Source organism: Megalobrama amblycephala, linkage group LG18 (assembly GCF_018812025.1).
Source record: "Megalobrama amblycephala isolate DHTTF-2021 linkage group LG18, ASM1881202v1, whole genome shotgun sequence".
Lineage (NCBI taxonomy): Eukaryota > Metazoa > Chordata > Actinopteri > Cypriniformes > Xenocyprididae > Megalobrama > Megalobrama amblycephala.
Window position 1 is genome coordinate 4948167 of NC_063061.1, and position 25961 is coordinate 4974127.

At 38.7% G+C, this 25961-nt stretch overlaps 1 protein-coding gene across 1 annotated transcript; it reads right to left on the minus strand.

Annotated features, from left to right (window-relative positions):
• Nucleotides 1–236: 236 nt before the first annotated feature.
• si:ch73-362m14.4 (wiskott-Aldrich syndrome protein family member 3) lies at nt 237–23962 on the minus strand. Its single transcript, XM_048166945.1, has 9 exons — nt 23759–23962; nt 13874–14032; nt 11347–11481; nt 10665–10818; nt 10278–10395; nt 7847–8022; nt 6977–7231; nt 4320–4699; nt 237–1413 (listed from the first exon to the last, which is right to left on the minus strand). The coding sequence occupies exons 2-9, from the start codon at nt 14004–14006 to the stop codon at nt 1256–1258; spliced, it is 1509 nt and encodes a 502-aa protein (XP_048022902.1). The 5' UTR covers nt 14007–14032; nt 23759–23962; the 3' UTR covers nt 237–1255.
• Between the last annotated feature and the right edge of the window lie 1999 nt (nt 23963–25961).

Here is a 25961-nt window from a genome sequence, read left to right on the forward strand (position 1 = left end):
TTTGACACACCATGCATCTGTCAAGTTTTAAGTTTGAACATTGTATTTAGGTCAATTCCTAAAAATGGGTGTTGCCTGACCATTTAATTTGTTTATGTGCTTTGATGTATGAAAAATATTTTGATAACTTTTTGTCATGATGTTCTCCAGATGATAGGTACCAGGTTTTGTTCGAACTGAACCAACATTTCTGCATTAAAACGCAAATTTTGATTTCAGTAAAAGCAAAATTTAAGTCGATTTTTTTTTTGTTCATTTATTATTCATACATGCATATTAGACTCTATTCCTACAACACGACAGTTTAAACATGAGATGCCATTTCCATCTTTTGAGCAGTGTTACAAAAATCTATACAACAATAAATTGTAAAACACATTAATGGTACAGTAGTTGTATTGTTACAAATTATAATATTCTAAAATAGTGGATGTCACTGTCTCGCACTCCATCACCTCGTCTTACACATTTAAGCACACACACAATACACAAACACACACTATTAGTAAACTGCAAGCAGTAACAAATTATTATTGGCCACATCTGTTCCTTAAGGAATAAAAAAGCAAATAATGAAAGCATCAAGAAATTGACTGCTAAATTGGGGTATAAATATTCATCACAACACTGTCCACAACTGAACAAAGTGACAAATTTTGAATGATGGAGAGTTGTGATATTAAAGGAGAAACATACTTTGATTAGAACAACTTTAAATACCTATTATAGCGATGATTTGATTGTCCATACTGTATTCAGGCAAGCCTGAGATACCACAACAAATTTGTTTGTGTAACAATACTGTGGCAATGATTTTTAACATAAAATACATTAATATAAGTGCTAATACCACTGTTGACCATCGTTTTCGTGTATCACAAGAGATGGATAGATATATTCTCTGGACAGCTACCAAAAGACATAATCAAAAATCACAGAACAAATATTTTTTTTCAATTTTCTTGGCAACTCTTGCAAATACTAGCATGTTGAATTTACACTGTAGTCATGAGACACTCTGTATTCTGAATGTTCCTGTGCTTACCTCACCAAACTGTCTCGTTTGTCATTGTCATCTTTCTATTTCTGCACTTGCACTGTGTCCTTCCACTTTGCATTGCACAAAAATGATTTCCTGTCATGTTCTCCTCAGTAGCCCCATCCAAGGACCGTCTGACCGTATGAGGAGTGTGTATGTGCAGGAATGGAAAGTAGCAGCATTATGTTGGTGGTCGCAGTTCTCGCCACCCCTGGCTCAATCGGACCATTCGTTCTCCTCTGGCTCAGAGTCCTCGTCTGATTCACTGTATTCCACGGCGATGCGTCGGGACAGAATGGTGGCCACGTCGTTACCCACAGGCTCTTTCTTGGCCTCCTGCTCTCTCTGCTCTTGAACCTTACGAAGTTGGATACCTAGAGGAGAAGTCAACAGTCAATAAATGCGCTCGTTATATGTGCGTAGCCTACATATGATGGTTTTCTGACCAGCTGAGAACTCATGAAGAGCATATAAAATGTGTAAAATGAGTCAAAACAGCATCAGGAATCCCTCCGTCACACACACAAACGAAGACCTACTGCAAGGAGACGCAGCTCTGATGCCTGTACCGAACTGTGATGGGCAACGTCGCGACTACGATAAGAAAAAAACAGATGTGCTTGAGCATTCTGTCCTTTAGGGTCACATCTTGTGACATCATTTTCTGTTTTTGGTTCGTTTGCATGTCTTTGGTCTGTGTTGCATTCATGTTTCAGTCGAACCGCACCAGAGATTGTTAGGAAGTGGACTGAGACCCAGGTCTCGGTCTGCTTGTTTGGTACCCACCAGGGTTCGGATGGCAGCATTCACGCATCCATAAAACTATGACATACTCATTCACCTTACTGCCTGTGCAGCTCAAAGCTCTTTCGGTTGACCAAGCAGCCTCATCAATAACACTGAGTCAGTACTGCCTAGGGGTGTGCCATATTGACAACAAATTTAAATCTCAATATTTTGGGGGATTGTTTTCAATAAGGATAATTAGGCAATATTTTGCTCAGTGTGTTTTTATTCTTGTAGTACCATGGCTGGTTTAGGCCTGTCCAAAACCCCAGTAGGTGGCAGCCCAACCCTGTCTTAATGAGTGATTCATTGAATTATTGATTCAGTAGATTTGTTCAAAATGATTGATTCATTTAGAATCTAAGCAAATGATTGATTCATTTAGAATCTAAGCAAATGACTGTCTTCATGAATGGGTCACTTAATCATTGACTCAAACGTTATGTTTAAAAACAGATTCATTCAGATACAAGTGTTTGGAACTATTTTTTTTGGTGAAACTGACAATATTGGTGACTCACACAATATTAACATTCAATATCACAAAACTGCACTCTTGCTTGTGTGATATTACTTAGCTATATCATATATATAAATACAAACCCGATTCCAAAAAAGTTGGGACACTGTACAAATTGTGAATAAAAAAGCAATGCAATCATTTACAAATCTCATAAAATTATACAGGAGTTTAACAGGAAAGGAGTTTCTCAGAGAAAAATTGCAAAGAGTTTGAAGTTATCATCATCTACAGTGCATAATATCATCCAAAGATTCAGAGAATCTGGAACAATCTCTGTGCGTAAGGGTCAAGGCCGGAAAACCATACTGGATGCCCGTGATCTTCGGGCCCTTAGACGGCACTGCATCACATACAGGAATGCTACTGTAATGGAAATCACAACATGGGCTCAGGAATACTTCCAGAAAACATTGTCGGTGAACACAATCCACCGTGCCATTCGCCGTTGCCGGCTAAAACTCTATAGGTCAAAAAAGAAGCCATATCTAAACATGATCCAGAAGCGCAGGTGTTTTCTCTGGGCCAAGGCTAATTTAAAATGGACTGTGGCAAAGTGGAAAACTGTTCTGTGGTCATACGAATCAAAATTTGAAGTTCTTTTTGGAAAACTGGGACGCCATTTCATCCAGACTAAAGAGGACAAGGACAACCCAAGTTGTTATCAGCACTCAGTTCAGAAGCCTGCATCTCTGATGGTATGGGGTTGCATGAGTATATGTGGCATGGGCAGCTTACACATCTGGAAAGGCACCATCAATGCTGAAAGGTATATCCAAGTTCTAGAACAACATATGCTCCCATCCAGACGTCTTTCAGGGAAGACCTTGCATTTTCCAACATGACAATGCCAGACCACATACTGCATCAATTACAACATCATGGCTGCGTAGAAGAAGGATCCGGGTACTGAAATGGCCAGCCTGCAGTCCAGATCTTTCACCCATAGAAAACATTTGGCGCATCATAAAGAGGAAGATGCAACAAAGAAGACCTAAGACAGTTGAGCAACTAGAAGCCTGTATTAGACAAGAATGGGACAACATTCCTATTCCTAAACTTGAGCAACTTGTCTCCTCAGTCCCCAGACGTTTGCAGACTGTTATAAAAAGAAGAGGGGATGCCACACAGTGGTAAACATGGCCTTGTCCCAACTTTTTTGAGATGTGTTGATGCCATGAGATTTAAAATCAACTTATTTTTCCCTTAAAATGACACATTTTCTCAGTTAAAACATTTGATATGTCATCTATGTTGTATTCTGAATAAAATATTGAAATATTGAAACTTCCACATCATTGCATTCTGTTTTTATTCACAATTTGTACAGTGTCCCAACTTTTTTGGAATCGGGTTTGTATATATAAAAAAACTCATACAGGGATATATTTTGTCCTCACGACTTGAATTATAGGGGCCTTCTAACTGCATTCTAATAGGCTTCATCATGAATGCTTTTGGACTCTCAAGACATGTTATTTCAAATAGAAATATTTTGTAACATAATATAAATGTCTTCAGTCACTTTGGATCAATACGTTTGGATTTAATATGTTCTTGCTGAATAAAAGGATGTGACACTTAAGACTGAAGTAATGGCTGCTGAAAATTCAGCTTTGTTATCACAGAAAAAAATTACATTTTAAAATATCCATAAAACATTTACATTGTAATATTTAACAATATTTCAGTTTTTACTGCACTTTTGATTACATAAATGCTGTCTTGGTGAGCAAAGGAGACTTTCTTTCAAAAACATTTTCTTTTCAAAAAATCTTAAAACTTTTGACTGCTAGTGTATGTATAATTTTTAGTAAAGGATCTATTTTAAGGGCACTTTTGAATCTTCTGTAGCCTAATTGATAAAAAAAGCATATGGAACACACAACATGATAAAAAAAGCATATGGAACACACAACATGATCCATGCAGTGCAATATTCTGAACTCAAAATTCTCAGCTTTGCATACTGACCTCTGCGGATGGCGGCCAGCAGGTCGCTCCGGGCATCGCTCATGGGGATCAGAGGCACCTGGCCCTTTCTGGGTAGAGTAGACTCTCCAGATGGGTGTGTTACTCGGGCTGGTGATGGGGCGTGGGTGGGGGGTCCTGGTGGGGGAGGAGGCGGGGCTGCTGGTGGGCCGCCCATTACAGCATGCGAAGGGGAAGCAGCATAGGCAGAGGCAGGAGCCAGAGGAGGAGATGGGCTGTAGGGCCGTGAGAGGGACACCACTGTACCCGGAGCCAGTGACTGGGGTCCAGATGTGCTATCAAAGGCGGTCTGAGAGGAAGGGATGAGGGGAGGAGGTGGAGGAGGGGCAGGTGGGATGATATGCTCTAGGATTTGATGGCCGCTGTCAAGTGATTACAAAAGGAAAGTTGTTTAACAAACTTTTGAAAATTATTTGTCACTTCCTATTATTGCCTCAAAAGAACAGTTCACCCAAATACAAAGATGAATCATTTACTCATCCCTCCTGTCATTTTAAACCTGTATGCATTTAAATGATAATAAATTAAAATGTCCTCCTAATTATAAACAAAACATTTACTTAATCAAGCTCCAAAAACAGCTTGTTTTGATATTGCGGGATCTGTGATATCACATATATTTGCATATGACCGCCTCCAGAGCAAGACATCCACAAATAGATATACATCATCACACCATAGGCCCTGCCCACTGGCCTTCAGTGGCTTAACAGCTGACATTTGTCTACACTGGATGTGTTGCGTAAAAAGCAAACAGAACCCATTATAATCATTGATGCTGTCTACGCTGATACAGTATACAGATGTGCGTTCAGTTTCTGAAGTCATTATAATCACTGACACTGTCTACACTGACATCCAGTTTGAACAGCTTGTTTATGTCTCTGTACAGATTTCAGAAGTGCTGTTCCAGCATCAGAAACAAGTGGATGCTTTATTTTATTGGCGTTCCGGATTGTGTCGGAGGATTGTATGATTGTACGGAGCATTTTGTTTTGTAAATGAAATAAACTTTTGTTAACAGATGAAGCAGTCAGCTGTATTGATCTGACAGCAGCTGCATCACAAACCATAAGTAAATTATTTCTTAATGTGGATAATAGGGGTGTAACTGTACATGTATTGGTATGGACGTCACGATTCGGTTCATACAGTCAGACGACTAATACAGTCGGTCATAGGTGAGCCACACTCCAATCCAGGAGTGGGCACACGCGGTAATACAACACTGCTTGCTACCAGTAAAAAGCACAGAAAAGAGATGATGATCGTTTTGTTTACATCTCTCAACCAGTGCGGAAAGACATTAATAAAACAGCTTAAGAATAATATCTCACATAGCATTACATTTACCTCAGGCAAGTCATTTAGTGTCCACAGCATGTTAGTTCACTAGAGAAATGAACTCTAGAGGGGAGCATTTCCCTAAATATATGCACTATATTAGCTTATATATTCATTATTAATTGTGTAATCCCTATGTAGTTTACACAGAGACACATTTGTAAAAAAAACAAAAAACAAAAACAAAAACAAAAACAAAAACAAAAAAACACTTTAAATAAAAAAAGAAAAAATAAGAAGCATTTGTATGTTTAGTTTTCTCCCCCCTGCTGTACCAAACCCGCCCCGAACCGTCATGTTTGTGTACCGTTTCATCCCTAATGGATGATGCTTTTAAAACATTTACTCACGTGCAATAGCGAGTGCGTGCTGGTACAGTTTCCTATGCAATCACATTAGCCAATCATAACAGTGGCCATTTACTAACAAGCCTTGAAGGAGCCGCACCTTAAAAATGGATCATTTCAGACAGAGGGCCAGAATGAAGGTTGAAAATAATCATTTTTGTTTTGTGCAAAAAAATGTAACATTATAAGTGAACCTGAAGGAACATATTAAAATAAAAAAATAACATGTCATGACCCCTTTAACTCTGCTTTCTGGAACACCCCCCAGGAAAGAAAAAAGCGAGTAAATGTTAAATGAGTAAATGCTGACAATTTTCATTTTTGGGTGAACTATTCCTTTCCACCTTGAACACACAGAGATGAAAAAAACCATTTACCTCAATATTTTACTACAAAAAACTATGAATTGATTGAAATTCACCCGGATTTCACAACATTACTTCAGATACACTAATTAAAGGTACAGTGTGTAATATTTAGGAGGATCTTTTGACAGAAATGCAATATAATATACATAACTATGTTTTCAGTGGTGTATAAAAACCTTATATAATGAACCATTATGTTTTTATTAGCTTAGAATGAGCCATTTCTATCTACATATACTGCGAGTCCCCTTACAACAAAGTCGCCGTTTTGCTCCAGCATGTTTCTACAGTAGCCCTAAATGGACAAACTGCTCATTGCTTGACTGGCTACTCTCTGCTGTCTCAGACGACATCTTTGTCCTGTGTCGGCCACCGTAGCTTCTCTATGTGCTTCAAAAGGGAGGGGTGAGCGGTGGACTGAGCCATTGGTTGCATTTTTCAACCTCACCACTAGATGCCGCTAAAATTTACACACTGAACCTTTAATGATAAAAGTAGGACCACTAGGTATTTACTCTCCAAAAACGTTCCAATGGTTGATAACATATACTCTCTATCTTTAGAGAGAGAAGTGACATGCCTGTATTCTTTGGCAGCTGTTGGCCGTGGTCCGTTGAGGGCTGAGTCTGGCGGTGGAGGCCCGTGGTGGGCCTGAACACGTCCCAGAGAGTGCTGTCGGGCTGCAGCAGTGGTGGAGGAGGCTGGGGGCCGGTACGCTCGGTCAAGGGACTGAGTCTGCGTGGGGCCTGCGTCCTTCCCATCAGCTCCTGCTCCGCCAGCTTCCTGTGGGTGGTTGGGACTCGCTGGGTACGAGTGTTCATCTGACATACCAGATCTGGTTTAAATCAAAGAACACACAATATGAAGTTATATTGATTTTAATTTCTGATCATAATTGTTATTAACTTCATTAACTGAAAATAATGCTAAAAAAGGATGCTTTTCCTTTGAAGAGAACAATATAGTGTGGATACTTTTCATCCCCTTTATGCATTCATGTAGTTTTTGTAGTTATGCGTTACAGAGTAAAAAAAAATTGTTCAACCCCAAAAATTACATCATAATAAAAGTATCATAAGTGACCTCTGACCAAAGGCCTGACATATTGACGAACGCGGAAGCGCAGAGGATAGAGCAAAACAAAACAGTCTAAAATGAGAATTTTTAGAGAGAAATGTCGGAGGATTTTGATACAAGGTATTTATTAACCCCCTGGAGTCATGTGGATCACTTTTATAATGGATGGATGTACTTTTCTGGGCTACAAAATCTCACCCCCCTTCACTACCATTATAGAGCCAGGATAATTTTAAATATAACTCCAATTGTATACACCTAGGATGGCTTGAGTGTGAGTAAATCATGGGATAATTTTCAATTTTTCCCTTTAAGTTTCATTCTTCAAAACACTAATGTGATGACCATACAGTATGCAGACAATAGCACCCACCTGTCTGGAGACAGAGATCCCTCAGAGGACATGCCATGGTAAGGAGATGGTGTTAGGCGAGTGTCCGGACGGAATTCCTTATCGTATGCCATCATATTCCACTCCTGACGCCGGTTACGAGCTTTACGAACTTTCTTTACCTCACGAGTGGGATCCTCTGTGTGTTTTTGCTCTTGCTAAGGCAGAAAAAAGGGAAATGTTTCAATAAATGTGAGTAATATTTAACTTTGCAGAAGGAACAGGTCTGTAAATTAATACTGACCTGATGATTAAGACAGTTTGACTAAAATATATGAATCAATTCTCTAGATGTTTTACGTTTTCGTCCACTACATGCATGTATTAAAAATGTAGTAATGTAATGTTGCTTAAGAAATTTGGAGGAATGTTTGTAACCAAGCAGATCTCCATCCCCCCACTGACTACCATAGTAGGAACAATAAATACTATGGTAGTCAATGGGGGGCGAGATCTGCTCGGTTACAAACATTCTTCCAAATATCTTCCTTTCTGTTCAGCAGAAGAAAAAGAAATTCATACAGGTTTGGAACAACTTGAGGGTGAGTAAATGATGACAGAATTTTCATTTTTGGGTAAAGTATCCCTTTAAGAGCCCTTCAAAATGAATTGGTCACTGCCAAAACATCTACTATAATAGAATATAATAGATATATACTTTATGTTGCTTCAGAAAAAAAAATATTTTGATTAGAATACAAGGCTACATTTCAGTGGTAGACAGTAACAAACTATTTTTAATACCTCAAATAAAAGCTCAATGATTTAACATTTGAAAGCAAGAAATAAGACATCTATAAATGTTAGTATTTTACTGTTTTCTATAATATAAGAAATAATAAATTATTTAGATCATATCCTATTCCATAACTCTATTAATACTTTTTAATGTTTTCCTTATAACTCTAATAATACCTTCTTTTTTGTCTTTAGCTGATCACATGACTGACTCACTTAAGTGACTGCAACTAACTGTTGAGCTGCAGGTTTAGGCTCACTTAAAGGTGTCATTGAACGTTTTTTTACAAGATGTAATATAAGTCTAAGGTGTCCCCTGAATGTGTCTGTGAAGTTTCAGCTCAAAATACCCCATAGATTTTTTTTAATTCATTTTTTTAACTGCCTATTTTGGGGCATAATTAGAAATGCGCCGATTCATGTTGCGGCCCCTTTAAATGCTCGCGCTCCCCGCCCACGGAGCTCGCGCTTGCCTTGAACAGTGCATAAACAAAGTTTACACTGCTAATATAAGCCTCAAAATGGATCTTTACAAAGTGTTCGTCATGCATGCTGCATGCATGCGTCGGATTATGTGAATATTGTATTATTTGGATGTTTACATTTGATTCTGAATGAATGCTATGATCTGTGGCTAACGGCTAATGCTACACTGTTGGAGAGATTTATAAAGAATGAAGTTGTGTTTATGAATTATACAGACTGCAAGTGTTTAATAATGAAAATAGCGACGGCTCTTGTCTCCGTGAATACAGTAAGAAACGATGGTAACTTTAACCACATTTAACAGTACATTAGCAACATGCTAACGAAACATTTAGAAAGACAATTTACAAATATCACTAAAAATATCATGTTATCATGGATCATGTCAGTTATTATTGCTCCATCTGCCATTTTTCGCTATTGTTCTTGCTTGCTTACCTAGTCTGATGATTCAGCTGTGCACAGATCCAGACGTTAATACTGGCTGCCCTTGTCTAATGCCTTGAACATGGGCTGGCATATGCAAATATTGGGGGCGTACATATTAATGATCCCGACTGTTACGTAACATTTGGTGTTATGTTGAGATTCGCCTGTTCTTCAGAGGTCTTTTAAACAAATGAGATTTATATAAGAAGGAGGAAACAATGGAGTTTGAGACTCACTGTATGTCATTTCCATGTACTGAACTCTTGTTATTCAACTATGCCAATATAAATTCAATTTTTAATTCTAGGGCACCTTTAAATTACTGCATTTATTTTATTTTATATAATTTTAATTTAATTAAGAAGAATTTAATTATTTCTTTTATTTAAATATTGAACCTGACACACGTTTACTACTGTTCCAAATATTCTACAGTATATGTTGCTTAAAAATAAATATTGTTAATAATATTATAATATTATAATAATATAATATATTTTTCAATGGAAAAAAGTTATATATGTTTTATACACACATTTTAAAATATCATTTTAAAGATGTAATCGCCATACCTTGATACCGTAAAATCATGATATTTTTTACCATACCGTCAAAATCTCATACCGGCCCATACTGCCACAGCAACACAACATCAGTATGTTCAACAGGACTGTGCACAATGTGTTGGACGGGGAACTAAGACTATGTTTGTGTACTTACAGTAGATAAAGTATGATTCTGGCCATACACAGACACGCACCTTCTGCCGTCGTTTCTCCTTCCTCTTGTTTTCAGTAGCTTGCAGCATCTTTTCCTTCCAAAGATTAAAGAAGTAGGACGGATCTGTATAGAATTTGAGCCCGTCTTTTTTGTCATCCCTGTAAGACAGCACAACACGACGCTTAGAAATGAAATCCTTTCAGTTATAATACATTATAACACTTATATATTCAGTATTACACCTTTAGAAAGTATAATGCATTAAAGCACATGACAAACAACTAATATTCAAATGTAACTGCAAACTATTTATGAAAAAATATATTGCATTAATACATTTTTTTTTGATTTTGAGGTGAATATGATCTGAAAACGACTTTACAAATGTACAGTTTTTGTGAATGTCCTTGCTGAAGCATATATTGACCTGTATGGAGTGAGGATGTTGAGAGGAGGAGGTTTGTCACAGCGCTGGTACACCTCCATCACAGGGTTCGGTATAGAGTTTCTGGACACCACCTGTTGGTCCTGAATAGTGGAGCTCTTGAAGGCTTTTCGCATGTTGATGTCCTGTAAGGAAACTGAAGTGCAAACAGACAGACCCATAAAGCACGGTCAGACACCATCACTGATCTACTGCTGGGCTATAAGTGACATAAAAACAAAATTAACTCCATTGATGTTGGGCAGTTTTTGGTCAGAATAAGCTGCATCCGTGTCCAGAGTATTGTTTTTGTAAATGTCAAGTGCACAGTAAGTTTGCATTTTATGCACTGTTGAGCCAGAAAGTGAAGCACATTACATTATACAGTATTTACTGCCTCTTACTGACTATTTCACTGTGCTCCTAAATAACTCAACTAGAGTCTCGACATCACATCCTGTTCAGTGGAACATGCAGGATTGTGTCTACACTGCTAATTACTGCAGCTGCTTATTTGTGCCTCATCTGCTCATCTCTAGTTAAACAGACTTCTGTTTTATGCCGAGTACCTGCGCCAACATACAGCCACAGTCCTGACAACAGCATCGTGGTGTACTTCCAGGCTGTGTCACAAAGAATCAGGTCAGCAGTGGGTCAGTATTTGCTAATGCATATTCATTCTTACCCTCCTCCACCGTGGAGTCCAGTTGTGTGACCTTCACCGCCAGCAGGTCGACTCGCTCCTGTAAACTGTTCATGCGCATGTAGAAGCTGTTGGCCTCATTAAACAGCTCCCCGAAGATGTCTTCTGCATGTCGACCTGAATCCATAAACACATATTGTACAATAAGGCAAAAATGATCATTTTTCAAACAACATTTATTATTTAGAGACCCAGTGAAATCGACTGATAATTGCATTTCGTCTTTCTTGTACTAATGTAGTTCCTTTTAAAAAAGACTTTAATATTATTATCAAAATGATCATGTATACATTATACGTTAGGGTGGGACATGTTAAAGGGCTCATCCTTACAATAAAAAAAAAATAGGGCTGTACGATACAGGGAAAATTATATATAAAACATATTATTATAATAATTAGTAATAATACTGTATGATTATTATTATTATTAAATGAAACTATAAAAATACTAGATAAAAACAAAATAAGATTGTAATATTTGTAAAACTAATGTAATATTTTAGCTTAAAATAAAATCAAAATATATAATCTATATACAGTAATGGCCAAAAATGATGGAAAATTAACATCTTTACACTTTATTCCAATATTATTAAAAATGTGTTAAATATTTTGTAATCATTTTACAAAGTTGTGCTTGGAGTCAATTGCTTTATTTGTGATAATAATGCAATGAAACATGCCAAATTGTGCGACTGTAATTTTTGGCCAGGCTATCATACAAAGAAATGATCAACACTTGCAAAAACAAGAGAGAACCAATGAAATATTAATAACTTATTATGTTGTAGTCGATGCATGCTTTTTCATTTCAGCTTTATGTTTTTCTATGCATTTTTGCATGGTAAAATAAAACCTGTAGCTGTAGTCTGACAAATAATTTGGTTAGATAAATACTTCAACCGAGTTTAGTATTTTGTTCTTCCTTCATATTTAAAATATCCTCATATTTTGATGGTTTAATCAAACTTGTAAGGTTATTAAAAACATTATTATTTTTTTTTTTTTGCATAACAGTAAAATGACTAATATGTATGGCTGTCTTAATTTCTTATGTTTCAAATGCACATATTTATTTAATTAAAGGCACAATAAGTAAGATTTTTGTATTAAAATACCCAAAAACCACTAGAACAGTGTTATGTATTTTGTTGACTTGTGTACTTAAATTATCCCAAATGTTTCCATCAATGTTTAAATCCAAAGAACTTTTATGTAAGTTACTGTTTCTTTCTTGAAAAATGTGTTGACCTTGTAATGTTTAATCAAAATGTCACATAACTAGATCTTTCAGTGAAAACGTCTCTCTGTTGATGAATGCAGGACGTCTCAGATCATTTAGTGCATATGCAAGCTCATGCTCATCTGCCTCCACTTTTGAGTGCCAGGCCCACATATTACAAGGAATACTTCATTTTGTTTTTTGGTCAACTGTGGTTTGATATTTCCTGTTCATCCAGGTAACAGAATCCAGTGCTTATTTATATCTCTCATATCTCACCCCAGATTTGCTCTTTCTTGTTTAATACAAATGCAACTGCTGCCATCTTGTGTCTCAATTATCAACTTGTTGAAAATAAAATCGGAGGACTTCTGTGCTACTGTTGTGTACAATTGTTTTGTAAAATGTAATAGGTTATTTGATTCTCAGCTAAATGCATTTTTAACTCAAATTAACATTTTAAGTTCAGTGAGAAGCAGGATGACATCCTTGTTTGTAAAATATCAAATAAACAAATAATAATAAAATAATTTAGCTTTTGTCACCTTTCTGTTTCTTTTTATGGCCATGGGTTAAAATAAAATACAAAAATCAGTGGCCATAAAAAATCTACTATTTCAGTCAAAAATAATGTCAGTCCTCCTTGTGTTCTCTGGCATACTTTCCTGAAGATCTAATCTTTCCCAACAGTCCTTGATTACCAATCAAGTAGGCATGAAAGTCTTTGCAAAACATGTGTTTAAAGTTGTATCGTGCACACAGAAGCCTCTGATCTGTTTCCATCCACCTGCGCAAAAATTCTAAAAATGCACATAAAAAACTTATGCGCTCAACTAAGTCAGATACATTTTTATGCGACACGAAAACATGTGCATAAACTATGATGAAAATGCATATAAAAAAGACAGTGACAATCTCATTGCACAGCATCCGAAATGCTGTTTTGGTCATTCTGTAATGCCTGAGCAAAGTGGTTCTGTATAATTCCCTCCCTGAAGCACCTCACATGATTGCGTTCACAAATACCAGGCATCTGAATGCAAGATAACATGACAGCGTTTATTGCATTTGATCTGCACGCTCTGAGGCGCAAATAATTTATGATATACGAAAATTATTATATAATAATTGAATCCCAGACATTGTCCCAGAAATCCCAGCCAGACGCATTTTTTAGGTCCAAAAAAGGACATAAAAAAGAGATAAAAGAAAAGCCACAACTGCATTAAACCAAGGTTCAAAGTGACTGTGGGTCAACAATTCAAGTGTGAAAAATTGAACATACTAAGTCCTCCCAGCTGTTTGATAATGGCCGCCAGTGTGCTGTTTGTGACGCACTCCAGCTCGTTGGTCACCCCGTCAGGCAGAGCTCCCCGACACAGGTGCTTGGGCTCGATGGTCCTCTTTACAAGAGGCATGGCTGTCCTCAACTACAAACACTGACCTGTGAAGAGACAGAAGGGAGTTTTAGACAACATTGTCTGAGCTAACGTGATGCAGCAAACACAGAAACATATTTTAATTCTAAACGATTTTTTGATGCTCCAATCCTAATCCTTGCAGCCTTACAAAGTAAAAAAAACAGCAACTGATCGCTATATTTTTTCTCCATAACAGAGTTCTTTCAAAAGACACATTAGTTAAATCTATCAAATACTTTGACTAAGTTCAGTGTCCTGTTAAATATATTAGAAGTCAGTCATGGGAACACACATAACACTGGCTCTCATTCACTAACCGCCAATAAACACATATTTGTGGGTAAAATCTATGTACAAAAGTTTTCACACAAAAATCATGATTCAGCAATAGATTCACTTTGAAATTAGTTACTTTTGCTTAATGTAATCATGGATGGCTACTATATGTTACACTAGAACGCAAGCATGCAGTGTTTTCCCATGGAATTGGGCTACTTTAACACTGATGCTGCGGGTTGTTTTTCATGTCTGCGTGTTGAAGCGACCCCAAATAACATGATATTTAGCCCCTGGAATGCAAATTTTACCAGGGGAACTCCACCAAAAATGCGGATTTCAACCCCCGGAATGTGATTTTTACCGGGTTTAGAAATCACACTTTTAAAATTGGGCTTTCTCATGCAGTATATCCAGATTTTTCCACTATACACTCTAAGAAATACGTTTTGTTTTTTTTTACCCAAAATGTTGAGTCATTTTTACTGGGTTAATTTCATTATTTTGTTCAAGGTGTTGGATATTTTTCGCCAATTTTCAACCAGCTTGTATTGTTACAATGTCAGTAGTATATGTAAATGAACAATGTTTACTCATTATCTGTGTTACCTGGACCGAGAAATTCATGTTTATTTGTCAGCAAAAGTTTTGACATCTCCTAAGCTTTTGTGAAATGATTATACTTCCGCATTTTTGTATCCCTGTCCAAGAACAGGCGGATTGACAGAGGGTTATTAACAAAACAGTTATTGTAAGATATAGGTTTATCACATTGCTAATGTGCATCGCTTCACGATGAACTAGGAGAACTGCAGTTTCTTTCAGATATTCTCCTCCATTTGGCCTAAAACATTGTTCGTGGTCATCCTGTTTGAGATGTTGACTACAGACACAGAAGCAGTCTCCATATTTATGATTCTTTGCAGCCTTTAACCGCTGCCTACAACGCGCTGGAATCTGAAAACTCACTCCTGTTAAATGTTTACTCAAATAACACAAGTCAACACCATTATGACTAAAAGTTTGCTAAGAAGTATTTCCTACTAAAGCAAGGCAGTATTTGACTCTGCTAAGCATATCCGTAACAGACTGGTGGGTGTCCTTGGATGGCAACATGCCCAGTGCATTATGGGTGTTGAAGTTTTCCTAACTATTTGGCAAAAGGAAAGACAACAGCCTTTTTTGTCTGTTTTCTTTAGTCAGGTAGCACCGATTTCAACATTTTTTTTCACCTTTCTACTCTATAGGCAGCCAAGTTTTATTGAAAGCCCATTTTGCCAACGGTGAAGTACCCTTTTAACTGCTGAATCAATCTTACTGACAATACAAATGATGCTCCCCTTCACTGCTGAGCATAACTGGATCAGTCTGTATTTTGTCCTGAGAGAAAATGTCTTGAGGGGAATTTTCCTGAATTGAATTAAGGTTTGTATTCAATTGTGTATTGAATTATTCACATACAAACAGTAAAACATCTAGTCTTACATCATATCTTTTATTTCGTTTACATGTACTGCAGTGAATGTCTGCTTGAACGCTAGCCTTCTACAAAAGCCCTCAAATGAAAGGTGAAGACAGGGCTGTGACACAACTGTCCGGATTGAAGCAGACTCAAACAGAAGTTAAACCCAAATGCAGGTTAATTTGTGCACAGGTGAGTCTACAGATGTACACCATACACAGGATGATGATGAAATGCTGATAACATGATCATTCTTCTTTAGATAACAACATTTCATTAGTGGGAAGCAACCCATTCTGCTCCCCACACAACATGCTTCACTGTGGTAGAGATGCAAAGTTCTGTCATGAAACTCTAGATGGCACAGGCTGATAGGTCCTTAACTCAATCTGCTTGCAATCACATCATTCTCTATAGAGCACAGCTGATTGGTCCCTGCTGTATCAGTAGCCAATAAGCTTGCATGCTCAACCTTCAAATACTTGGTCAGCATTTGCTGAAACAGTTGCAATGTTGCATTTTTTTTTAGAAACCCTCCACCTTCCCCAGCTCCACCTGTATAGATCTGCTATGGGTAATTCATGCATGCTACATTGTACAGCAGCAGCATGTCTTACTTGCTCACCGCAGCGTGTCGTGAAAGTATTGGCAGTAGCAATTGGCAGTTGCTCTACAGCAGCAGCAGCAATAACCAACAGCAGCAGCAATAACAACAGCAGCATTAGAAATAAACAACAGCAGCAATAACAGCAGCAGCAGCAAGAGCAGCAGAAGCAGCAATAACCAACAGCAGTAGTAATAACTAGCAGCAGCAGCAATAACAGCAGCAGCATCACCATAACCAACAGCAACAGCAGCAGCAGCAGCAGTAATAACCAACAGCAGCAACAAGAGCAGCAGCAATAACAGCAGCAGGAGGGCTATGCGATATGGACAAAAAAACCTATCACGATGTCTTTGATCAATATTGTGATTTTGATTTTAATCTTTACATTCATAAATGCATTCACTGTGAATTTGAAACATATTTCCAAAGGAAACTAATTAGAGCTTTATCAAAAAGCTGTAACATGTCTCTAGAACAGACATAAGGCAAAATAATCAATAAGTAAAGGTGTAACAAAATGTCTCTAGAACAGACATATGGCAAAACAAATATTAATGTGGGTAATCAAACCATAAAAACAATAAAAACAATAACAGCAACAACAACAAAACTACCCAGACTAAAGTCTCTCAAATAACTAAAATTAGAACAGTGGCAGAAACTAGCTGCTTTAAATTTAAATTAAGTTTTTTTTTTTGCTAAGAAAACCAGCATGTCCACCATTTCTGGTTTCAAGCATGAACGCTGGCATAAGCAGACTATGACTATAAATAATTAGAAAGGTCTAAGGATTTATTATAAAATATTTTATTATTATGACAAAAAATCTGTGATAATAATTATTATACGTCATTTCCCTCAAAGTTCTTTAGAGAGAAGAATTATTTTTCCTATTTTTACCCAGAATAGGATTGAGTGAGTTTTACTTTACTTGGCGCTATACATGTCTGTTTCATACTGGATGCTGGAGGGCGCCCTTGAGCAGATACTCCAAATATGTCTCGTAGAAGTACTGCAGTATAACGCACGTCGTTCCAGGAAATCGCCTATGGACATCATACTATTGCTGAATAAAAATAAGATAGAAACGCTTTGATTGATTAAACAATATAATAAACAGATGACTGCAACAATACATGGTTTATCTGTGTTCTTCAAGTCTTCTCAGGTATTTCATAATAATAAAGTGTATTTATAATGAAATGTTTATCAAAATGCTATTTCAAACACTCGACTGACGTTATGAAGTGAGTTTGGAGTAAAAACACGTCATTAAATGTTGTCTTTTGTTGGATAAGAAGTTCATAAACGCTTCTCATGTTTGGAAAGTCTGTATGTTTGATGTGGGTTGCTTTTTCAAATGCAGTGCTTTCAGATGGAGTGTCATTTACTACTGATTACAGAGCAGCTCTTCACTCACTCGCTGTGCAAATATTTATATAATTAAAAATGGGGAAAAATTGCAGCCTTAGCGATGTCATAATCACACTAAGCCAAATCAGGATTTTGATTCGATTTCGATTAATCGCTCAGCCCTAAGCAGCAGCAGCAATAACAGCAGCAGTAGCAATAACAGAAGCAGCAATAAGAGAAGCAGCAGCAGCAGCAATAACAGCAGCAGCAATAACCAACAGGAGCAGCAATAACAGCAGCAGTAGCAATAGCAGCAGCAATAACAGCAGCAGCAATAACCAACAGCAGCAGGAATAGCAGCAATGACAGCAGCAGTAGCAATAGCAGCAGCAGCAGCAATAACAGCAGCAGCAGCAATAACCAACAGCAGCAGCAATAACCAACAGCAGCAGTAGCAATAGCAGCAGCAGCAATAACAGCAGCAGCAGCAATAAGAGCAGCAGTAGCAGCAGCAGCAATAACAGCAGCAGTAGCAATAGCAGCAGCAGCAATAACAGCAGCAGCAATAACCAACAGCAGCAGTAGCAATAGCAGCAGCAGCAATAACAGCAGCAGCAATAACAGCAGCAGTAGCAATAGCAGCAGCAGCAATAACAGCAGCAGCAATAACAACAACAGCAGTAGCAATGACAGCAGCAGTAGCAATAGCAGCAGCAGCAATAACAGCAGCAGCAATAACCAACAGCAGCAGCAATAGCAGCAGCAATAACCAACAGCAGCAGCAGCAGCAGCAATAAGAGCAGCAGCAGCAGCAGCAGCAGCAGCAGCAGCAATAACAGCAGCAGCAGCAGCAGCAGCAGCAATAAGAGCAGCAGCAATAACAGCAGCAGCAGCAATAAGAGCAGCAGCAATAACAGCAGCAGCAGCAATAACAGCAGCAGCAATAACAACAGCAGCAGTAGCAATAACAGCAGCAGTAGCAATAGCAGCAGCAGCAATAAGAGCAGCAGGAGCAGCAATAACAGCAGCAGCAGCAATAGCAGCAGCAGCAGCAGCAATAACAGCAGCAGTAGCAATAGCAGCAGCAATAATAACAGCAGCAGCAATAACAACAGCAGCAGTAGCAATTACAGCAGCAGCAGCAATAACAACAGCAGCAGTAGCAATAGCAGCAGCAGCAATAACAACAGCAGTAGTAGCAATAACAGCAGCAGCAGTAGCAATAGCAGCAGCAATAACAGCAGCAGCAATAACAGCAGCAGCAATAACCAACAGCAGCAGCAATAGCAGCAGCAATAACCAACAGCAGCAGCAGCAGCAATAACAGCAGCAGCAGCAGCAGCAGCAATAAGAGCAGCAGCAATAACAGCAGCAGCAGCAATAAGAGCAGCAGCAATAACAGCAGCAGCAGCAATAGCAGCAGCAGCAATAACAGCAGCAGCAATAACAACAGCAGCAGTAGCAATAACAGCAGCAGTAGCAATAGCAGCAGCAGCAATAAGAGCAGCAGCAGGAGCAGCAGCAATAACAGCAGCAGCAGCAATAGCAGCAGCAGCAGCAGCAATAACAGCAGCAGTAGCAATAGCAGCAGCAATAATAACAGCAGCAGCAATAACAACAGCAGCAGTAGCAATTACAGCAGCAGCAGCAGCAATAACAACAGCAGCAGTAGCAATAGCAGCAGCAGCAATAACAACAGCAGTAGTAGCAATAACAGCAGCAGCAGTAGCAATAGCAGCAGCAGCAATAACAGCAGCAGCAATAACCAACGGCAGCAGCAGCAATAACAACAGCAGTAGTAGCAATAGCAGCAGCAATAACAGCAGCAGCAATAAGAGCAGCAGTAGCAATAGCAGCAGCAGCAGCAATAACAGCAGCAGCAATAACCAACAGCAGCAGCAGCAATAACAACAGCAGCAGTAGCAATAGCAGCAGCAATAACAGCAGCAGCAATAAGAGCAGCAGTAGCAATAGCAGCAGCAGCAATAACAGCAGCAGCAATAACCAACGGCAGCAGCAGCAATAACAACAGCAGCAGTAGCAGCAATAGCAGCAGCAATAACAGCAGCAGCAATAAGAGCAGCAGTAGCAATAGCAGCAGCAGCAATAACAGCAGCAGCAATAACCAACAGCAGCAGCAGCAATCATCATCATCCGCAGCAGCAATAACAACAGCAGCAGCAATAATCATCATCAGCAGCAGCGTAGCAGATATATTCCGCCAAGACCAAACAAATCAACGCTGTCAAATCCATTACCATGCCAAACACTCAGAGACTTGTCATGACAGAAATGCATTTATTACTATATTTCTCGGCAGATTTTTAAAGACACCGCTGTGTAGCATCACCATGCAACTCATGTTTCATTGTGATTCATCACTCCACACACACAACTTCCCTTATTCTACCAAAAACTTCATTCTGTCTTTGATGTTTTTCTGAGACAACAAGGGCTGAGACAACAAGTAGCGCATTTGCTAAAATTTACCTAATCATTTTAGATATAAATGTAAGTGTGTGGGCAAGAAGAAAGTCATTTTTTCACCTTTCTACGTAATTGAGTGTCCAAAGTGTTAAAGGACATCAAAGTATGAAGGTGGCATATATACACTACATATACATCAAAAACAAAAATGACCCCGGAAAAATAAGTAATAAGTACGTAAGTAATATTTTTTTTAGCAAATAATTCCTTTTTTTTTTTTTATATATTAGCAATACATTTTGCCACTTTATGTCTTATGGGTTTACTCAGTCAGACAATTTGCCTTGAAGCCTATGGCCATTTCCATGACAACCAACCAAGGCCCCTCTCATGCTCCATTGAGTACTAGAGCTTCTAGTCTGTTAGTCAGAGACAATCTCTTTGTAATGCTACTCTAAACACATACTCTGTTTCAGGCACAGCTTTCCTCTGTTTTGCTATTTCCTAAAAATAAATAAAAGAATTGTATTTTTTTTTTAAATAGGTCACAATCCTCCCTGAGGCTGTGAACTCCTTTTGCAGCTGTTATAATGATGTTAATTTGGCATAGTGAAATATACAAATGCACATAAACATCCTCAAGGGGGAACCTCAATCTGTGGTGCACATGACGCTGTAAACTCATTCACTGAAGCACATTCGAACGAAACAAACACGTATTTATTTTAGCTGTGTGAGTAGCCTAGCAACTAGGCCTGATGATCAGTGTCATGACAAATCGGGTCCTCCCTCGAAATCGGGTCTTCCCAAACTATCAGTTAATGTTTATCCTAAGTATATATGAATGATATTAATTTAAAATATGCATAGCTTACTATATAATGCGTAAGAAAACAAATTAGTGCATAATAAAACCAACTGAACCTAATTTGTCACTACATCGGCATGTTTGCTCCTGCTTATATGCTAACCGAGAACTCTCCTCAAAGATGAACTTGCATTTGGTATTGGAACAATTATCAGTCTAGAATTATGTCATAAATTATGTCACCCATCACAATCTTGATTCAAACACCCACACAATCCTTTTCTTAAATGACAGCGATTTGCCTGTCTATTAAACCTTTAACAAAATCACATAGGAACATTCAAATCTACATTGGCACTGCAGCTGATGAGAGAGGAGCTGTCATGTATAGATGAAACGGCTTCACAAACAGTTTTTTCAACCACACAGTATTATTATTTCTGTCTTACAGTAATTCAAATTATCACAGAAGTAGGCTACTGAGATAAAAGTTTATAGTTCACATATAAACACTATAACACTTTATCCAGAATAGTGCAGCTCTAGAACTACCTATTTCTCTGCTTATTCACCGATCAGGCATAACATTATGAGCACTGACAGCTGAAGTGAATAACACTGATCATCTCTTCATCATGGCACCTGTTAGTGGGTGGATATATTAGGCAGAAAGTAAACATTTTGTCCTCAAAGTTGATTTTAGAAGCAGGAAAAATGGGCAAGCGTAAGGATTTGAGTGAGTTTGACAAGGACCAAATTGTGATGGCTAGACGACTGGGTCAGAGCATCTCCAAAACTGCAGCTCTTGTGGGTGTTCCCGGTCTGCAGTGGTCAGTATCTATCAAAAGTGCTCCAAGGAAGGAACAGTGGTGAACCGGCGACAGGGTCATGGGTGGCCAAGGCTCATTGATGCATGTGGGGAGCGAAGGCTGGCCCGTGTGGTCCGATCCAACAGACGAGCTACTGTAGCTCAAACTGCTCAAAAAGTTAATGCTGGTTCTGATAGAAAGGTGTCAGAATACACAGTGCATCTCAGTTTATTGCGTATGGAGCTACATAGCTGCAGACCAGTCAGGGTGCCCATGCTGACCCCTGTCCACCGCCGAAGGAGCCAATCACATGCCCAATAGTGGGCATGTGAGCATAAGAACTGGACCATGGAGCAATGGAAGAAGATGGTCTGGACTGATGAATCACGTTTTCTTTTACATCTCGTGAATGGCCGGGTGCGTGTGTGTCGCTTACCTGGGGAACACATGGCACCAGGATGCACTTTGGGAAGAAGGCGAGCCGGCGGAAGGCAGTGTGATGCTTTGAGCAATGTTCTGCTGGGAAACCTTGGGTCCTGCCATCCATATGGATGTTACTTTGACACGTACCACCTACCTAAGCATTGTTGAGACCATGTACACCCTTTCATGGAAACGGTATTCCCTGGTGGCTGTGGCCTCTTTCAGCAGGATAATGCTCCTGCCACAAAGCAAAAATAGTTCAGGAATAGTTTGAGGAGCACAACAACGAGTGTGAGGTTGACTTGGCCTCCAAATTCCCCAGATCTCAATCCAATCGAGCATCTGTGGGATGTGCTGAACAAACAAGTCTGATCCATGGAGGCTCCACCTCACAACTTGCAGGACTTAAAATTTTTTACCAGTATTTAGCGTCGTCCACTTGTGATACGATCGACCAAAACGCAGGTGGAAACAGGGCCTCTGTTTTATCCAACCTTGCTACAAAAATAATCAAGTCTGACAGATACCAGATCTCCAGTTATATAACAATCTTCAGGATCATGTTTCATCATTCCAGGGCATTTACAAGAATGAGGTTTTAATTAGCACATCATAAAATCCTATTAGGTAAATGATCTGGTACGTCATTCAAGGTTTCAAGGTTTATATAAAATGTCACATTCATACACAGTAATGTGAGGTAGATAAATGTTTTGTTTTAGTTCCTCATCCCAAAGTGCATCAACAAACAAAACCAGAAAAGAATTATAGATGCATAATAATAAATATAAAAAAGATTATATAGTGGATTTTTGTGTTGCATTACGTATCTTATCCCATATCATATCAGTCTTCTAGTATGTGAAATAAAACAGGATTTGCTACTTGAAACAGACCGAGCCATAAGAAACAACGTTATTTCTCTGCACAGCTGAATTATCTCTCACTCCTGAGTGTAAATACGCAGCCTGCCTCTATAGTCTTCATGAGAGGAAACCATAGCAACGCCTCAACTATGCTGGTGGCAAGACACATTTACGTAATCTGTTCCCAGCGCTTCACCCTGGAGCGTGAATCAAACCCAGCATTCCCGTTTCAGATCTGTGGGAACAGGGTTTTAGGCTAAGCTCAGGATATACTGGCTCTGTAATGAAGGGATATTCTAGAAAAGAATGCTCAAGATACCAATAAAAAGACAATTTCTCATGAAATTCTTCTCATTTGTGGCTTTTTTTTTAACACAGAGACATCTTAGACCAAGTTTAGAACAAATGACAACTCCACGCGCTACGAGACTCTCCGTGGCTGATTACCATGACGTCACTCGTCCATAACGCTGTGTCGCATGACGTCATCCCTCCAGAACACCGTGCTGGCATGCGATATGATAACAGGTGTGTTTCGGCCATGGGAAAATGAATGAAATGGTAGCAGACAGTCATTATTATGATGGTGATGTATGTATTATCGTTCTGTCAGCATATTCTAAAGCCCATATTAGAGATGAGCCAGCACCGCTTCCTTCAAGTCATTATCACATGTGAAAACACAATCTTGAATTGCGCGTAATTGGCATTTACTTACGGATAAGTGTAGTTGGGTAGGTCTTCTTTTACGCGGTCGTCGTTTTCGATGAGCTATTCGCGTTACATGGCGTTCATAAGCGGTGCCATCACGTTGTAGATGTGTTGTGGTGCGACGAACGGCGGAGGTGGTGCTGAGCCTGAAATGCACGCGCGCGTTGCCTGGGAAGCGTCGCTAGTCGCTCTACGCTGCAGCGGCGATTCCACTGCGCATGTGCGCGCGTGACCACCACCCTGACCGATACGTGTGTAATATATGTGAGGGAAACACTGACACGTAATGGATCAAATATTACTGAGGTGAAAAGCGGACATTAAGTGTAAGAATACAAATACAGTATTACGCGAGCTTCATTAATCCTAGTATTATCTCTCAATGTCTAGGAATTGTTCTTTATTTTATTTTAGTCTTCCTCTTTAACTGTTTGTATGGTTTGGGACAACGAGGATCCTCTTGTGGCCACCGTGGGAAAAACTTTGAGAGGGAGAGAGAGCTATTGTAACACTGAATGGGTTTTTCAACCCATGTTTCCTGAATAAATTACAACGCGACACTAAAACAAACAGAAATGCAAATAAAAAAGAGGAGAGAGAAAGAGAGAGTTTCTTTTATTTATATGAAATTTATATACAAATATATTCATTCACTGTCAGCTGTCTCATGTAGTGTGACCTGTTATACTTAATCTATTTCACTCATTTGTCACACTGGGTTACTACAAACATCAATACATTTTAAAAATCTCCACAAAATGAGAAAGGCACAAATACATTAATTGCAGACTCGTTCTTTATCATTTATTACAAATGCAAACAGCTCCAATCAAGAAGGCAAAAACAGTCCAGGGATCAGGAGTGTCACTTGAAATGTCATTATTGTAGTAAGCCATTACCATTGATTCAGAAAACAAGTGAATGTCACCACTTGGTGGCGCTCTCCCACTAAAAATTCTCTTTAATGCACAGTCTTTCACTGAAGCCTACATGCTTGATATCAACTGATTAAAGAGAGTCCACGGGAATATCTGCGCATTTAAAACAGGTTTTGTGATAAGGCTTGAAAAGGAGGCACTGCAACAAGTGTGTTTGGAAAAGAGTGATCTACTTTAAAGTCACCATGAAATCAAAAAGGACAGATCTTTTATTTTTTTTAATGAAATATTGCAGTATTTATTATAGAACCAAAAAAAAAAAAAAAAAAAATGTGCCGTAATCTTTAATTAAAATACCTTCCCCTGTATCTTGAGGTGACATCTCTTCTCTCATGGCACGAGGGGCGGGGCCACCTGTCACTCACATGAGATCCACCAATAGCAAACCACAACAATCCAGTCATTCCCCAAAATCAAGCTCCACTTTTTCTTGTTCCAGAAGCCATTTCACTCGGTTGTACATCACAATAGAGAAGAAAATACTATCGCAACTTCCACATCATGTTGACGTTAAACATTAGTAAATGCAGTTAGTGTTCACTTTGTTGATATATTGCAATAATTATTAGGGGTTCAAGCGCGTAGTGCTGAAACCTTATTGTAATTGTACAATTTTCCAAGGATCAGCATTCTGTCCTAAAAGTGATTGGGCAGATCAAACCATATTGTAGAGACTATGAAGGCTGGTAGTACTCACACCGCCAACACTGTCACCAAAGCTCGCCCCGATCGGCCTGACGGGGGCGCTACAGCGGTGAGAGAAGTACGAAATAGCTTATAACTCCTAAACCGTTAGGCATAGGCAAAATATTCGGTTATTTTGGATTTTTGAAAAACCTACTTTTGCGTACTAGTCCTAGGTTTTAGGCCGGATCGGAAACTAAACCAGTGCAGCGAGGTTCTCTGGAGTCTGATTGTCAATAATTATCAAAAAAAGTTGAAATTTCAACTCGCGGTCCCTAAGGGCCGCCTAAGCGTTTGAAGTTGGTGGAGCAACTTTTACTAAAATGCCTATAACTCGTGAATGGAATGAGATATTTTTACTAGGGCTGTCAAAATAACGCGTTACTTTTGATTAATTAATCTGAGAAAAAATAACGCGTTAAAAAAATAATGCAGATTAATCCATTCCGTATTGACCTTTGAACCTGGAGCCGTTCTAGCCACCATTCAACTGTACAGGGAGTGCAGAATTATTAGGCAAGTTGATTTTCTGATCATATTTTTTTTCCAAGTACATTTTACCAATTCCAATCCACATCAATCTTAATA

Bases quoted from the DNA above. Each gene is read 5' to 3' on its own strand.
- si:ch73-362m14.4 (XM_048166945.1), bottom strand. From the start codon at position 14,006: ATGCCTCTTGTAAAGAGGACCATCGAGCCCAAGCACCTGTGTCGGGGA. The intron at 10,819-11,346 runs GTAAGAATGAAT...TTTGCACTTCAG, and splicing joins GGACTCCACGGTGGAGGAGG to TTTCCTTACAGGACATCAAC. The intron at 4,700-6,976 runs GCATGTCACTTC...ATCACTTGACAG, and splicing joins ACAGCTGCCAAAGAATACAG to CGGCCATCAAATCCTAGAGC.